This window comes from Populus nigra, chromosome 19, assembly GCF_951802175.1.
Source record: "Populus nigra chromosome 19, ddPopNigr1.1, whole genome shotgun sequence".
Lineage (NCBI taxonomy): Eukaryota > Viridiplantae > Streptophyta > Magnoliopsida > Malpighiales > Salicaceae > Populus > Populus nigra.
Genome location: NC_084870.1, coordinates 10,384,555 through 10,402,215, shown reverse-complemented (window position 1 = coordinate 10,402,215; position 17,661 = coordinate 10,384,555). Strand labels below are relative to the sequence as shown.

Genomic DNA, 17,661 nt, shown 5'->3' with positions numbered 1-17,661 from the left:
GAATAGTTATTTTCTTTAAAAATTCACGAAAACTGTACTTTTAGTGCAGGTAAATACGTTGTTCTATTGGCTAAAAACTGGATTAGATTTTGATGTGTGAAAATTGAATGAAGAAAATCGGTTGCCAGACTACAAAAATTTAAATATTGGTTTGATCCCTGGGTTTCTACTTTCCACAGTGAACGAGCGAAAAATCAACGAAGAGAGCATTATCTTCCAAGCAGACTCCCTGGCCTCGACGGAGCGACTGAGAGGGTGGAAGTAGAAAAGACAAAAAGAGGATCCAAAGACGCCACGTCGCCATACAAGAGGACCCAGCACAGAACAGCCACAAAAAGACTAGACTATTTCAGTCTCGTCCCTCGTTTACCAGAAACTTTTAAAAAACCACTAAATTATCGCTATTAATTCAATATCATCCTTTTATTTAATACTCGTCTATTTTTGCCATCGTACTCACAGGCATAACACTGGATCCCTCAATGTACAGGCTTGAGTTCAGTGACTGTGTGTATAGTTATGATGAACTTAGAATAGTATTTAAAAATAATACAGTTATTACCTCGCATGTAAAATGAAAAGTATTCTACAGTGAGATCAAAGTTACCTTTTCTTCTCAAATGTTTTTTTTTAAATAAAAAAGTACTTTCCATTTACATGTTCTTGTAAAAATTCACTAAACATGAAAAAAGTGTGAAAATATTACTCAAAGAAATAGTATTTTGTGCAAATAAATAAAACTATTATAAAAAGACTTGCTCTCTCTCGTAATTTTAACATGGGCTTACTATTAAATGATAAAACTAACATTATACTTGATATGACTTTTAAATTATGACTTTTAACTTTTAAGTATAGTTTTGAAATCCGGCTCAGTGGGTTGACCCAGAATTTGGCGAATCCAGAACTGGAACCAGGCTATATTGAAGAAAAAATAAGGGAAGGAAAAACCCGATTGACCTAATAAGATTCGGTTAAAAATCCCGCTGCAACCCAATGACTTTTATTTTTTTACTAAAACGACATCGCTTTGATTTTTTAAAAAAAACTGACCTGATCAAAACCCGAGATCCAGATCAGGTCTGAAAACTATGCTTTTGAGTCATGATTCAAATGTTATTTTTTAGAAATAACTTGTAACAAAATCAAGTAAGAATGAATTTAAATAAAAACACATTTAATAAAGAATGATTAAATACAACTTTTTTAAAAGTAAATTTTTAAAAGTTAAAAATTTCAAATTTCAATTAAATTAAATTAAAAATTTAACTCAATTTTATTACAAAATTCTGATTTGAGTGAAAAAGTTATTCCAAACTAGACATAATTATAACTTTTTTATTTATTTATGTAAAAAGTAAGAAAACAACTTAAATTAATTTGCAAAAGTTACACCAAAGACAAACTAAATTGAAACATTTGGAATACCTAGAGGATACAAATGTAGTTTATCCGAAAAAAATGGAACATCCACAAACAGAGAGAAGGGGGGAAGAGAGAGACACAAAAAAAAGATGAAAGAGAAACAATGGCAGCAAAAGCAAATACAATATAAGAGAAACAAAACCAACAGCAGCCTCACCTCTCCATTCCCTCCCTTCCCTCCCACCCATCACTCCATTTCCTTCCTCCCTGTAAACCCTAGAAACAAAATTATACCTTAAAAACACACACATTTGCTCTCTCCGCCCTCTCCCTCTCATTCAGAATCAAATAAAGCATGTTTCTCTAAATCAAACAAAACCCATCAATTCAATTCTCCATTTATCTGACAATGGAGTCATTAATAGAGCTCTGTGATCTAATCTCACAAAATCCTGCACAATTCGCTGATAAATTGACCTGGCTATGCAATCGCTGTCCTCAACCAGAGTCTCTCTTAACCGGATCGCCCAGGGTTTCTCACTCACAAATCAATGCAATCCTCGCAGTTTCTCGATTTCTCTCCATAACCCTCGACCACACCGATAACCGTCCAAAATCACTAATCCTCGCTTTCTTCCGCGCAATCCCGACGTCGTTTAATCCTTCCTTCTGGCCACAATCCTTCTCTAACGACTCGATCGCGTCTTTTTTTACCGACTTCCTGGCTTACGTGTCAAAGTCGGCCGAATTGGATCCGGGTTTCTCCGAGGATGTTGCCGGATTTGTTGGAGAAGTTGTTATGGCTGCGACTGGGAACAATGCCGGTGAAAATTTGGCGAGCTCGGCGATTTCTAGGGTTTTTTTAATTGCGTTAACAGAGAATTTTGTTCCGATTTTGCCGGAAGATGGGGAGAAGTTGATCACGTGCCTTTTAGATCAGTTTAATGTGCCCGTACCGGTGCCATCGTCACCTAGTGAGCGAATTGGGATGAACTCTGGAACGTCATCCTCACAAAGTTCGCCATTGAGTAATAATGTGAAACAACATAATAGTAGCCACGATGCCAATAATGATATTTCGAGTACGGTGAATGATTTGAGTCATATGACACTGTCTTCGTCGAGTGCATCAACGACAGTGGTGGTGAATGGGAGTGGAGTTACGTGGAAGAGTGGTTTGGAGTCAACGGGGGTGGGATTTGATGGAGGTGGGGGATTGAGCAGGCAACAAGTGGCTTCATTTGAGGAAGAGACTGCGGAGGGATTGGAGAAGCAGGAGATTGCGTACAAGTTGATTGGACATGTTTTGGATTGTGTCAAGATAGATAACAAGCTTTTGGAACTAGTTAGGTTCATTGCTAAGAAGCAACTTCAATCTCTGTCTGCATTTTTGAAGGTAAATGCAGCAGCTGCTGCTGCTGTTTTCACCACCACCGCCACCACTACTCTGTGTGTTTGTGAACGGTTCTTAATGTATTTCAGATGAAAAATAGATGGACCTCATTGAGGAAACGGGCATGTAAGGGAAACTTAGTAATGGCAAAGGTAGAAGTGTATGAAGGTTCTTCTAGTGCACAGGAAAAATCTAACCATGGATTTTTTTGGTTATTTATCGGTCATGTGTTTGAAGCTAACGTGCTTATATGTTAACTTGATTTTGGATTTGCTGTTACATTTTTACCTAGGAGGTATCTCTCAGGAGAAACCATGGAATTTGAATTTGATACAGTAAAGTTTGAAATTGGAAATTGGTTATGGCCTCTCTCAATGCATATATATGTTCATGTATGTGGGTATGTAAATTTCTGGGCTCGTTTTATGTTTGTGCATGTATATTTGTGTGTTTGCGTGCGTGTGTGTGTGTGTAATTAAGTGAACGTGCATGGGACCTCTTTCTGTAGCGGGAAAAGACATGTTGAATATACTGGTTGATAAGGGAAAGTTGGTTATGTTGGCAGATACGGAGACGGGACTGTAATGAACAGGGACAGCTTTTAAAAGCAAGAGTCAATGCCAAACTTTCCGTCTATCAAGCTGCAGCCAGGATGAAAGTTCAGAGTCTTGCATCTCTTGATGTGGATGGCAAGACATCCAAGAGGTTGGTGCTTGAGACTCTGGCATTGTTGATAGATGCTGCAGAAGCCTGTTTGCTCTCAGTGTGGCGGAAGTTGAAAAACTGTGAAGAGCTGCTCAGTTCATTGCTTGGTGGGATTGCACAAATTGCTGTCACCAGGGGGGGTCAGCCAATGCGTGTCTTGCTCATTCGCCTTAAGCCACTTGTGCTGACTGCCTGTGCTCAGGTATGTGTTATGGATAGGTTTCAGTTGGCATATACAAGCATGCTATATGGTCTGTAAAGATGTTCATTACAATTTGTAACAGGCTGATACATGGGGTGGCAGTCAGGGAGCAATGTTTGAGACTGTCATGAAGACAAGCTATCAGATAATTGAATCTGGCTGGACAAAGGATCGAGCTCCTGTGGACACGTTTATCTCTGGATTGGCCTCCAGTATACGCGAACGAATTGATTATGATGACCAGGTTGGTTTGTATTGAGAGCAACACGCTCTGATACATTTATAACTATGATATACAGATCACATACAGAATTTTGTTGGTGTGTCTTTGTGTGCTTGTCAACATTGTTAACAAAGGTGCTTTCAAATTAATCAGGGATGGATAACTTGTTAGTTTTTCTTATACTCACCAGGGATGGGAATGTCAAATGTGTTCATCCTTTTTTTCGCTAGAGGTTATAACAAAAGTAACAAAAGTTGTTTGCTAACCAGGGTTATAACCATTTAATCATGGAATCCTTTCTGCACCAGCTCATGGTTTCCAATTTTTTTTGTTATTGATCTCTGGTTCTATTTCATTCCCTGTTTACTAGTTGTGCTGATTTCCAGGTTGACAAGGAGAAGCAGGGAGTTCCTGCTGTGCAGCTTAATGTTATTCGCTTGCTTGCTGATTTGACTGTCGCTGTTAACAAGTCTGAAGTGGTAGACATGATATTGCCACTTTTTATTGAAAGCTTGGAAGAGGGCGAAGCTTCAACTCCTGGTTTATTGCGACTTCGAGTAGGGAATCTTTGTCTTTGGAGCAATCTAGTATCTGATATAGATTTGATTTTCTCACACATATTTTTTCCTTTCTATTGGTGGTCATTTCAAATTGCAATCTAGTATTTTGCATCTCATATCTATTTGGCACGTTCTCTAACTTCTTTCTCCCTTAACTTCTTGCAGCTTCTCGATGCTGTTTCTCGCATCGCAGGTTTAGGTTTTGAGAAGTCGTATCGGGAGACAGTTGTTCTAATGACAAGAAGTTACTTAAGTAAATTGTCAAGTCTAGGGTCTGCTGAAAGCAAAACATTGGCACCAGAAGCCACCACAGAACGTGTTGAGGTATGCATTGTTTACAATGACCAGTCATACAAAATACCTTTAAGATGGCTGATGGTTTATCTTATCAAATGGTGGCTCACTAGTTCCATCACACTCTAGACTCTTCCTGCAGGATTTCTTTTGATTGCTAGTGGGCTTAAAAATATGAAATTACGCTCAGACTATCGTCATCGTTTGCTATCTCTGTGCTCAGATGTAGGCCTGGCTGCTGAATCCAAAAGTGGAAGGTATATATCTTTTCCTTTACGTGGAATCTCTTGTCCATTTCCCCCCCTCACTGCCTTGTGTTTGTGGCGTTGTTCTATCTGATACCCCAATTGTTGCAGGAGTGGAGCAGATTTTCTAGGGCCTCTGCTTTCTGCTGTTGCTGAAATATGCTCTGATTTTGACCCCACTGTGAATGTGGAACCATCACTCTTGAAATTGTTCCGCAATCTGTGGTTCTATGTTGCTCTTTTTGGTCTAGCACCTCCCATTCAGAAAATTCAGCAGCCAACAAAGTCAGTTTCAACTACACTGAACAGTGTGGGAAGCATGGGCACAATTGCTCTTCAAGCGGTGGGTGGACCATACATGTGGAATGCACAGTGGTCGTCTGCTGTTCAGCGAATTGCTCAAGGGACTCCTCCCCTTGTAAGTTGATTGCAAATGGTTTTTAAATGATGGCATCTTATTTACTTGATAATTTCTTTCCTGTCTTTCCTGTCCCCTGATGGTTTTTAAATTATTAGGAAAACCCCTGCATATGTTACTTCTTTTATGACTCAAACCTCACCACGTCGGGTTATAATAAGACTTTTGTTCTGTCATATTGGGGGTGGGGGTTCGCTTATGAGGCTGATGAATGGTTGCTGTTTGATCAAATTACGGAGGCTGGTGGTTCATCAATATTTCTCTCTTCTTCTGTGCATATGTTACTTCTTTTATTACTCGAAACTCACCATGTCAGCTTGTAATAGGACTCTTGTTCTGTCATATGGCCAATGTGGAATATCAAATGTACAAAAAGACCAATCTTCTGTTTCTCTTGTAGACTGTTAATCTGAGACTTGTAAGAAATTGGTTTTAGATCATCATTTTGTTGGTAAGGCATTCGATGAGTTGATCTCTATCCTGGACATTTAAGGATTAAATATAGTTTGAAGTAGTTTTCTTTTCATTTCTAAACTAGAACCTATTTTTGATATATATGGTTTTGCACTCCAAATGTTGCCTCCCTTATGATCTTAAATTATTTTTAATTTTACTTGAGAAATTCTGCCTCTTGACTTGGCCTGTTTTACACTTGAACTTAATCATCTCACCCTATCTTTAACTATTTAAGAAAGTCATTTCTCTATGTATTTTACTCATATTTGAGTTTGACATAATAATATATCTCTCCAGGTTGTTAGCTCAGTGAAATGGCTTGAAGATGAATTGGAACTCAATGCCCTTCACAATCCTGGCAGTCGTCGGGGGAGTGGTAATGAGAAAGCAGCTTTAACACAAAGATCTGCTCTCTCAGCTGCTCTTGGTGGCAGAGTTGATGTTGCAGCTATGAGCACAATTTCAGGTTCAATAGATTGCGTACTATGTTGTTGCACTTTAAATTTGTGATTCTGGTGTTGTTTATTTGTTTTCAACTTGATGCTTTTTTCTTTAGTCATCTTGGAAATTTGGTTGTTTTGGGACCTTATTTGGTGGAATTATTCCTCGTTAATGGTCCTGATTTTTTTTCTTCAAGTCTGCTTTAATATTGGTGTCCCAAGCATGTGTGTTGATTACACTTTGATTTTACAGGTGTGAAGGCAACCTATCTGCTTGCTGTTGCATTTTTGGAGATAATACGTTTCAGTAGCAATGGTGGCATCCTTAATGGTGGCATCCTTAATGGTGGTGATAGTTTGAGTGCTTCTAGAAGTGCCTTCAGCTGTGTCTTCGAATATCTAAAAACTCCAAATCTTATGCCAGCTGTGTTCCAATGTTTGATGGCTATTGTTCATAGGGCATTTGAAGCAGCAGTTTTCTGGCTGGTATTTTTTTTTATTTCATTGCATTTAAAATCTTTTTTCTAGCAATGCCCTTCCATTTGTATTTCTGCTCATGTAGGGAATGTTGATTACTTTTTATGCTTAGTTCTTGCACTAAAGGTATAAATATCAAAACAATACATTCCCTTATGTTATGTTCTCTGTAAAGTGTCAATTATAGTCCCTATAATACTTCCTCCCAGGACTGCACTTCATTGAGCCACAACTGGTGATATCCTTTTCTTTCTCTTACTCTGTTTAAAATGAATAAATTTGATAGTAGCAGTGGATGGTTTTCAAGTGTGACATTGACTTTTTATTTCTTGTTTCATGGGGACTCTTGCTTTCTTAAACAATAACATGTAGTAGAAATAGAAATGGTACCCTTTCCTTGTAAAATGAAGTTTGTTTACTGCTCTCTTCCCTTCCTCTCATTACCTTGTGAACGTCTTTGATACTTTGATCTGGTTTCAGGAAGATCGAATAACTGAAACAGGCAATGAAGCCAATGTTAGAGAATCAACTCTTTTTTCCCATGCCTGTTTTCTTATAAAAAGCATGTCACAGAGGGAGGAACACATTCGAGATATTTCTGTAAACTTGTTGACTCAGCTAAGAGACAAGTTTCCTCAGGTAGTGTTGTTTGGTAATGCTGTTTGCAGTAGATGATTTTTTTTCTCTTTTCTTTTCCTGTGATCCACAACTTGCCTAATCTGATGTGGATGAAATGGAAATACATGTATGCAGGTTTTGTGGAATTCATCCTGTTTAGACTCCCTGCTATTTTCAGTTCACAACGACTCACCTTCTGCAGTTATTAATGATCCTGCTTTGATAGCATCAGTTCGTTCTTTGTACCAAAGGATTGTCAGGGAATGGATCAGCATATCACTTTCATATGCCCCATGCACTAGCCAAGGTCTACTGCAGGTTGGTTTTACAATATCATAGATGAAGTTGATTTGGATTTCTATATTTGCTAAATGTGTGCATATATGTGATAAAACTGCTGTACATGAGTTGTTTATGATAATTCTTGCAATTTATTGAGAATTGTGCATGCTCTTTTGTATGCTTGTGGCATGCTTCATTTAAACAAGGTCTTATGCTATTCAATCAGTTATGTATTTGTTGATAATGATGATATTGTTTATTTTATGGAGTTTCCATTTCTCATTAAAATATACTCATTTTTATGGGTTTTTGCTCCTTTTTTTTTGGTTTTCCGAACACTTTAGGAAAAGCTTTGCAAAGCAAATACTTGGCAGAGAACACAACCTACAACTGACGTTGTTTCTCTCTTAACTGAGATACGGATTGGGCCTAGTAAAAATGACTGGACTGGCATACGAACAGCTAATATTCCTGCAGTCATGGCTGCAGCAGCAGCTGCTTCAGGAGCAAACTTGAATGTGACTGAATGTTTCAATTTGGAGGTGCTTAGCACTGGTATTGTGAGTGCAACGGTTAAGTGCAACCATGCTGGAGAAATTGCAGGCATGCGAAGGTTGTATAACAGCATTGGTGGATTTCAATCCGGTGGCACACCAACAGGTTTTGGTAGTGGTTTTCAAAGGTTGATAACTGGAGCGTTTTCTCAACAACCACCAGCTGAGGATGATTCATTTAATGAGATGCTACTTAATAAGATTGTGCTCCTTCTTCAGCAATTTGTCAGTATTGCAGAGAAAGGTGGGGAAGTGGACAAGTCACAGTTTCGTGATACGTGTTCCCAGGCTGCTGCATTTCTTCTCTCAAATCTGGTAAAATGAGGCTCTCCATCTTGTCACTGATTTTCCTGCTGATAATGTTGAAGGACTTTTGTGTTTTACTTGTCCCTCCTTTTTTTCCATCTGTTTGATTTATTTGTTTGGTAATAGGCTTCTGAGTCAAAATCAAATGTAGAAGGCTTTGCTCAACTTCTACGTCTTCTTTGCTGGTGTCCAGCATATATATCTACACCTGATTCGATGGAGACTGGTGTTTTCATTTGGACTTGGTTGGTTTCCGCTGCACCGCAACTTGGTTCTCTTGTGCTTGCAGAGCTAGTGGATGCTTGGTTATGGACAATTGATACGAAACGAGGACTTTTTGCGCATGAAGTGAAGTACTCTGGACCTGCTGCAAAACTGAGACCTCAGCTAGCCCCTGGGGAACCTGAATCACTGCCTGAAATTGATCCTGTTGAACAAATAATGGCGCATAAAATATGGGTTGGATTTTTAATTGACCGTTTTGAGGTTAGGATTTATCTATGATTGTCAATCTCTCTCTGTTACATTGTCAGTGTTCATTCTTTTGTATTTATTGGAATGCACTCTTGGTGGGATTAAGGTGTTTTGTGGGTATTCAGTATTCACATGCAGGAGTTTGCACATTGGAGTTAAATACTTGTTGTGTTTGTTTTCAGCAATAAGCAAATAGTTTTCTTATTCCATCAAAATATTTTGTGGCTTGTTGTTGCACAGGTAGTTCGACACAACAGTGTTGAGCAACTCTTGCTTCTTGGCCGACTGTTACAAGGGACAACCAAATCTTCCTGGAACTTTTCCCGCCATCCTGCAGCTACTGGCACTTTCTTCACCATCATGCTTCTTGGTCTTAAGTTCTGTTCATGTCATTCCCAAGGCAATCTGCAGAATTTCAAAACAGGGCTTCAACTACTGGAAGATCGTATTTATAGGTCAATTCCATTTACTGTACATTAAAACTTGCTGCTTATTCTCTTTATGCTTCAATGACCGTTTACTCAGCCCCCTGGCAACTAAAACAAGAAAGTTGTACAGAATATTAAACATTGAAATCTGCTTTTCGAAAATAAGAGAAGAAAACAGTGAAATAATATGAAAATGAAAATCTTTCGATGACTGGGGATTGGGTCTCTTTGATTGATTCTTTTTTTGTGTGTATGGGCTGGGATTGGGGCTTTGGAAAACCACTGAAAGAGGTCAAGGTGCTGGTTATTTTCCCGCAGAAGGCAATGTTGATGGCCTTATCTACTGCATTGTTGTATAATCAATGTTTTTGGAGTTGACCGGGATGGCTTTGGAGTACCCATCAGTTTGCTTTTGAAGTTCTTTATTGATGATGATTAAATGCTTTTTTTGTTGTTGCATTTGAGGATTGAAAGTCGTGTTTGGTGCATGTTTCAGGGCCTGTTTGGGTTGGTTTGCTTTTGAGCCTGAATGGTTTGATGTAAACAATGTAAATTTTTCCATTAGTGAGGCTCGATCTCTCTCCGTATTTGTTCACTATATTTCTAATGATGGTCAATCTGATGCAAGAGGACGGGGGCACGAGAATGGGACCTATTTGGTTGATATGGTAAGATTATGTTTGTTGCATATGGAATCAATAGCCATGCATAGTTCTAAGAATTGGTTATTTCACATTTTGATACTTATATAGATCCTCATCCAATTTTTTTCACTTTCACATGGTCCTAAATGTATGTGCTTTTTTCATATCTATCAACTCAAGTGAAAGTTCTTGGCATTTCAAAAACACTTTGATTTCCGTTTTTTCAAATAATTTTAATAATGGGCAAGCTCATTAAGTCATGCCATCTGATTTATAAAAACTAAAGTGGATAATGTTTTGCGGATTTCCTAATATGGAAAGTTGGGGATGCTGATATAGGACCTTTTTTTGTGTTTGTGTGTTTTGGGGTAGCTTCAATCTTTGTTTGAATCTCATAGCCTGCCTTTGTATTTTATTAGGGAATTAATAAAATGAAGTACTTGCAGAATGATCAGTGTCACCCTGTATGGGGCCAGATGGAGAACTATGCTGCAGGAAGAGAAAAACGGAAGCAGCTGCTTATGATGCTATGCCAGCATGAAGCTGATAGGCTTGAAGTTTGGGCACAACCCACTAACTCTAAGTAAATCGTCGCTATTATATGCAATAAATTCATATTCTGCTACCAACTTTTTTGAAGATATTATAGTATTAGTTTCTTAAGATCTCGACACCTTTTGTCTTTCCATTTCAAGGGAAAATACATCTCGGCCTAAAATCAGCTCAGAGAAATGGATTGAATATGCTAGGACTGCCTTCTCTGTGGATCCAAGGATCGCCTTATGCTTGGTCTCGAGGTTCCCAACAAATATTAATTTGAAAGCTGAAGTAACTCAACTAGTTCAGGTAGTTTTGCCATATCTTTATTGGTGGGAGCATAAGCTTGCAAAGAACTGACAATATGAAACTCCTGAATAAGGATTAACATTTGTAATTTAATTCTTGTTTAGAAGATGATTTCATTTTGGAAAATCATCTCTTTATGAACAGTTGTCATTCCTTGGGTGAAAGTATAAAAGCTTATTCAGAGATTCTGTTTAATTCTGTGCCACTAAGTGATCTGCTATCATTGTCTTGAACAATAAAGGTGAAAAATGATATAAACATTGGAAAAAAAGATTTTTTAAGTTTATTGAGCTGCAGTTGCAGAAGATGATTTCTATTCAGCTGCACATGCTTTGCTTACATTTTTGCTTAGTTTACAATATCTAGTTATGGTTGAATTTCTTTTATGTGTTTTAGATCTTCTGCATTTTTATAGTAACTTGTTTTTATTTGGTTAAATTTTTTTGTCGTATTCTTTTGTTTTTTGTTTATTTGGGTCAAAACCTATGCATTTTCCCCTACTGAATCTCTTTTATGCTTCTCCTGTTCATAGATCTTTGGTTTTCTTCAGGATTTTTTCCCAAAAAAATATCAAAATATCATATACAAATTTGTAGTCGAGAGCCTAAAATGTCATTTAAACACCGTGGTTTTTTACGTTTTTTAGTATCCATTAATTATCAGCCATGAGATGAACCTTTTTATCATTTAATAGCCATACAAACCTAGCAAACCATGACCAGAGGCAAGTTCAACAATTCATAGTAGAATTAGTTTGCATCTCTTGTTTATTAGGTACACCAGTGCAAGGTTGATAATGTCTTCTTCATGTTTTTGTAGTGTTTCATTTACATGTATCCTTTTTTGGTACTTTGTGTAGAAGTGTTCCTCCTCTCACTCTGGAATGGAGTATGCTGAGCCTATCATGCTCAAATGGCCTCAGCACAGTTGGGTGGAAATGGCCATTCTATGTGTTTGTTTTGATTTGATGTTGAAACTCAGAGCCTCTTGCTAGGTCAAAAAACCATTGATTTGATAAAGAGTGATCACGAAATGTGACCATTAAATTTTTTTTATTAAAAAACGGTGACCATCTTTGCTTGCCACTAAACAACTCTGATAATTTGCTTCTTAATATCATTTGCGAGCAAGGATATTCTTCTTTGCTTTTGTGGAAAATTGGAATGACAATGATTTATGTTGTCCTTTGGAGATTCCGGCCCCCTTTTAATGATGTTTTACTTGTGTAATTTTGTTTACGATATCTTGATTTTTCTGGTGTTTCCATTGCAGTCACATATTTTGGATCTCCGCTGCATACCTGAAGCATTGCCATATTTTGTCACCCCGAATGCTGTTGATGAAGATTCAGTGCTTTTGCAACAACTGCCTCACTGGGCTGCTTGTTCAATCACACAAGCACTCGAGTTCCTGACTCCTGCATACAAGGGGCATCCACGTGTGATGGCATATGTTCTTAGAGTTTTGGAGTCTTATCCTCCAGAGCGAGTGACTTTCTTTATGCCACAGCTAGTGCAGTCTTTGCGATACGATGATGGGGTGGGTTATCTGATGAACCTGACCATTTGTGCTTATGCTAATACTCTAGTTCAGGTTTGGTTGGGGAAGCCCTAACCTCATCTTAATTCAAGAGTGGTTCAGGTGAGGTGGTGGATGGACATCTCAAACCAATTTTAACCCGACTCACCTAAAAATTACTGCTCTTATTGATTTGTGTTGCATGAGATAAGCAAATCAAATAGGAGGTTTTTTTTTTGTTTGCCCAGAAAAAGGAAAAAATCCTTTTGTGCACTTCTTTCAACCTTAAGCCTCTTAGTCCACTGTAACCTGGCTTCTACATTTCTATAATTCTGGACAATGTTGATTGCATATTCGATCAGTAGGTCTATTTTGTCTATTTAACTATACAAAGCTACCAGAATTGGGAATGGGATTATTTTACTTGTCCTTTTTTTTAGAATGGATTTTTAAACTGTAAACTGCCACCAGGAATATACAAGTATTTTGTTATTCATTGGTTTTGTACTTTTATAATTTTTGCAGAGGTTAGTAGAAGGATATTTGCTCAGAGCAACTCAGAGAAGTGATATATTTGCCCATATTCTGATATGGCATCTGCAGGTGTGGAAACATTCGTATACTTGTATGGCTAACTTATAATGGTCTTATATTTTCTTCTCTTTGCATAATTCATGAGTGTCTTATGCATGACAGGGTGAAATTCCACCAGAATCTGGTAAAGAAGTTGTCTCTGGAAAGGTATGTATAGTTTTTCTTCTAGTCAAACAGACCTCTTACCTTTAGACTTAATTCAATCCTTTACTCTTGACTCAAAAACTGCTAAATGTAAATACCTCTTTATGCATGGATAGTTTATCTGGAAGGTATAGGCTTACTTCCCAAGTGGGATATAAGTTTGTTAATATGCATTCATTTGGAATTACATTTTGTTCATTTGACCCAGTAGAATACAACAGATGTCATAGAGAGCATTTCAGTTGTAGACAAAGCAGTTTAGCGAACGTTGCTTGTTTCATGTGAAAATCCTGCTCTACCTTAACCTTTCATAGAAATGAAAGAGATCAGAGGAAAGGCTTAAGAGATACCACTCACACTCCTCTCTTACCATATTCATGTATTTGTCATGTCTGGTTTATTAGCAGCCTGGTGTTATTGCCGCAATATGTTAAAGAGGTTTTCTGCAGTCAGCAAATGTGTGTTACAGTGTTGCCACTTACCAGCTTGATCATGTAGTTGCTTGTACATACATGTGTTACAACACGATGCACTGGGGGTGGTTGGTGAATATTAATACTAGGTTTGCAATCATAACCTGCTCTATTCATTACAATTCTTTGTCACACTCAATTACTCGAGATGTGTGTCTACTTTTTTGATGCACTTATAATCTAGGATGTGTTTTCATATCTGGATACACGTGTGGTTCCTAAGATGCTACATGCATGTGTATGAATCAATGGATCCCACCATGATCTTATCATTTCATACTTAACTACTATATTTATATATGTTTTTATTACAGAGTGGTTCCTTTCAAGCACTGTTGCCAGTTGTTCGTCAGCGTATTATTGATGGTTTCACCACCAAGGCCCTCAACTTGTTTCATAGGGAGTTTGATTTTTTTGATAAAGTTACATCTATTTCTGGTGTTCTGCATCCACTTTCTAAGGAAGAACGCCGAGCTGGTATTCGGAGGTATACCCCTAATCTCAATGCTTATGCTCATTCTGCTTATGGTTTGTATCTTGCTGTTGATGTTGGCATGTGGCTTGCTAAAATAGAGAGTTGGAGAAAATTGAATTGGAGGGAGAAGATCTTTACTTACCAACTGCTCCTAGCAAGCTTGTTAGGGGCATCCGGGTGGACAGTGGAATACCTTTACAATCTGCAGCAAAAGTTCCCATCATGGTGACATTTAATGTGGTTGATCGGTTTGGGGACCAAAATGATGTAAAACCCCAAGCTTGCATCTTCAAGGTATGATTGTGAACATGTTACACCAATGAAATCCCTATAGAATGTACCACCTGTGAACACTGATACTCGCAAATTCATATAAAGAACGAACTATATGTTGTATGATTTCTCTAAAGTGGTATGTCATTTTCAGGCCATGTAATGTTTTTTATCACATAATTTTGCGATGCTTGCTTTTTTTTTTTTTTTTTTGAATGAAATAGATGGCATTGGTGATAGTAAAATGCATCTTTCTTTACAAACTAATTTTTTTCGGTCTTAAGTTTTGATACTGATTTAAGCAGTCTTATCATAAATGGCTTATTTGATACTTTTCCATTTGAAGGTAGGAGATGATTGTCGACAGGATGTTCTTGCCCTTCAAGTTATAGCACTCCTTAGAGATATATTTGAAGCAGTTGGACTTAATCTCTACTTGTTTCCTTATGGTGTTCTCCCAACTGGTCCGGAGAGAGGTATAATTGAGGTGAGATTTTGTGTTTAACCATTATTTTAGCTATGCTTGTCTGGTGCAATGTTACCTGGAATACAGCTCAATACGATATGCAGAATGAGAGCAAGAGTGCAGTTTGCCACTTAGAGTGGAATGTGGTGCCAACAAGATATCTTCATATAGAGTAGGAATGCCATCTCAGAAATGTTAATTTAATAATTCAAGACTAATAGCCAATTTTAAACACCAGACTTCCTAAAATATTAGTGCTTTCCTTTTCTTTTGATGTGGCAATGTTCAACCTTCCATTATAAAATTGCCTCTTCTGTGATGTTGTATGTGTTATGCTTATATGTTGCAAACCATGTTTAACCACGTAGGTTGTGCCTAACACACGTAGCAGAAGTCAGATGGGTGAAACAACAGATGGTGGTTTGTATGAGATCTTTCAACAAGATTATGGGCCTGTCGGCTCTCCTAGTTTTGAAGCTGCACGCGAGAATTTTATCATTAGTAGTGCTGGTTATGCAGTTGCCAGCCTTCTACTTCAGCCAAAGGATAGACACAATGGGAATCTTCTCTTTGACAAGTACGCAATCTTTTTATTTTTCTATTTTCATGGAAGTAATTGTTGATTGCAATGGCTGGGGAGTAAAGTTAGTGCATTCAAGAAACATACAATCCAAGCAAAACTATGAAGGAAAACAGGTGTGCGTGTGGGTTTGGAGCACAGCATGCCTAACACCAATCAACATAGAAGTTAATATTAGATTTTAGGATTTTGAGAAAAAATACCGACTACCTACTGACATTCATGCCAATGCAGCTTGGGGAGGCTTGTTCACATTGATTTTGGTTTCATCTTGGAAACATCACCTGGTGGAAATATGCGCTTTGAGAGTGCACACTTCAAGCTGAGCCATGAGATGACTCAATTACTAGATCCCTCTGGGGTTATGAAGAGCGAAACTTGGTCCCAATTTGTACGGTAAGATTGGTGCTTGTTTTTGGATTTTCTCTTTTCTATCTGCTTTCATGGACAAAGATTTTGAGAGCTAAGTGTTTGGTTTCCTAAAATCTGTCAACAGCTTGTGTGTGAAGGGGTACCTAGCAGCCCGCCGCTACATGGATGGGATAATCAACACTGTGATGTTGATGCTTGACAGTGGGTTACCGTGCTTCAGTAGGGGTGACCCAATTGGAAATCTTCGCAAGAGATTTCACCCTGAGATGAGCGAGCGTGAAGCTGCCAACTTCATGATCCGGGTGTGCACAGATGCCTACAATAAGTGGACCACAGCTGGCTACGACTTGATACAATACATTCAACAGGGCATTGAGAAGTAAATAAAAACGTAGAGTTCATCATAAATGTACATGATTGCTTGTAATTTTGTGACTGTTCCTTAGGTTTACAGCTGTGGATTTTTTCCTGGAGATTTTCCACTTAAGAGAGCTGAAGTAAATATTATTAGCAGAACGGCAAAATTTTCAGAGTCGAGCGGTGGGATTCCTGATGATGTTTGCAAGGATACTAAAACACTGTTTGTTGGTCCTATACACAATTGAAATTCATGCTTCTTTCTTTGCAAGTACAAGAAACAAGCCAATTTGATTGGCTATGAAACTCGTACCCCTCGCCCTTGAAACATTCTGGGAATTGTGGGGAGTTCAGAGTTCTTTGACTACCGTTACTGGTGATGGGCGTGATATTTATTTAAGTGGTTTTTTAGCGTGTTTTTATTTTTTTAAAAAAATATTTTTACTACTACTATATTAAAATAATAGAATTTTTATTAAATTACATTTGTATCGTAATGCGGTCCTCTATAGGCTTATTTTACTCTAGCAACCTCCTTCAATATCTGTCTTATCATTGCCTCGAGTTTCTTTGTTGCCAGCGTAGCGTTGACTGCTGAACTGTCAGTCTAGGGTTTGTTAATAAACATGTAGCTTTTACTTTTTTATATACATGTATAACGTGGCTGGACAAATAAAGATATTATTACACGGGGCTATCTTCTGTTCATGATCCTTTTCATATTGCGACGAACTTTCATGTTCGCTCCACGACATTAGGAATCCGTAGACTGTAACCACTTGAATCGTCATAAGCGACAAAATTTTGGGGAGAGAACAAACCTTGAACAACAGTAAAAATCACAAAATTTTTCCTACTCATTGCTAAATGACTGCTAAAAACACACGAGTTGTGGTGAGTTGCCTTCTTGGTACTGGGAACGTAGTAGAAGATATGTTTTAAATTGTTTTTTTTTTATGGATTATATATTAAGATAATATTTTTTATTTTTTAAAATTTATTTTTAATATAAACAAATTAAAATAATTTAAAAACACTAAAAAAAATAAATTTTTAACAAATAGCATTTTGATCTCATTACCAAGAAAAACATGTTAAGAAACCCGCTGCCACTCTACCAGGGCTATTTGCTGACAGTTTCCCAGTCACGTTTTTTATTGTGCACGGACTGTTTCTCGCCTTCACGTCTGTTTTTTTTTGTTTATAATTGTGGAAATAGATTTATCTCATCAGAACAAAGAAACAGATTTAATTTTATAGGACGAAAGGTGATCGCGGATACTATTGTTGGATGATTATGGAAATGCAAGGCTATGTGCTTAGAGAAACTAGCTATAATTATATAAGTATCTCTCATCTGAATTGAGGACCTTCACAACTTACTAATTTCATGTATGATTTTTCTTCTAAATTTCATAACAAAATTCATCATGCGACAATATATTTAAAGAGATCAATTATGTAATAGATTTGGGCCAG

At 37.6% G+C, this 17,661-nt stretch overlaps 1 protein-coding gene across 3 annotated transcripts; it reads left to right on the top strand.

The window, feature by feature from the left end:
• Positions 1-1,521: 1,521 nt before the first annotated feature.
• LOC133680348 (phosphatidylinositol 4-kinase alpha 1-like) lies at positions 1,522-16,453 on the top strand. Of its 3 annotated transcripts, none has more exons than XM_062103239.1 (26): positions 1,531-2,761; positions 3,324-3,665; positions 3,748-3,909; positions 4,275-4,445; positions 4,614-4,772; positions 4,872-4,999; positions 5,099-5,405; positions 6,159-6,327; positions 6,555-6,787; positions 7,259-7,417; positions 7,532-7,714; positions 8,023-8,547; positions 8,665-9,024; positions 9,253-9,467; positions 9,937-10,108; positions 10,531-10,667; positions 10,780-10,930; positions 12,203-12,469; positions 12,974-13,051; positions 13,145-13,189; positions 13,974-14,146; positions 14,233-14,428; positions 14,754-14,894; positions 15,242-15,450; positions 15,688-15,849; positions 15,950-16,453. In XM_062103239.1, the coding sequence occupies exons 1-26, from the start codon at positions 1,775-1,777 to the stop codon at positions 16,206-16,208; spliced, it is 6,090 nt and encodes a 2,029-aa protein (XP_061959223.1). In that variant the 5' UTR covers positions 1,531-1,774; the 3' UTR covers positions 16,209-16,453. The 3 variants fall into 3 exon arrangements, 2 of the variants coding, with proteins under 2 accessions (XP_061959223.1, XP_061959222.1); XM_062103238.1 differs by having other exon boundaries at positions 10,504-10,667; XR_009836296.1 differs by lacking the exons at positions 13,974-14,146; positions 14,233-14,428; positions 14,754-14,894; ... (1 more) ...; positions 15,688-15,849; positions 15,950-16,453 and having other exon boundaries at positions 1,522-2,761; positions 10,504-10,667; positions 12,203-12,571.
• The last annotated feature ends 1,208 nt before the right edge of the window (positions 16,454-17,661 follow it).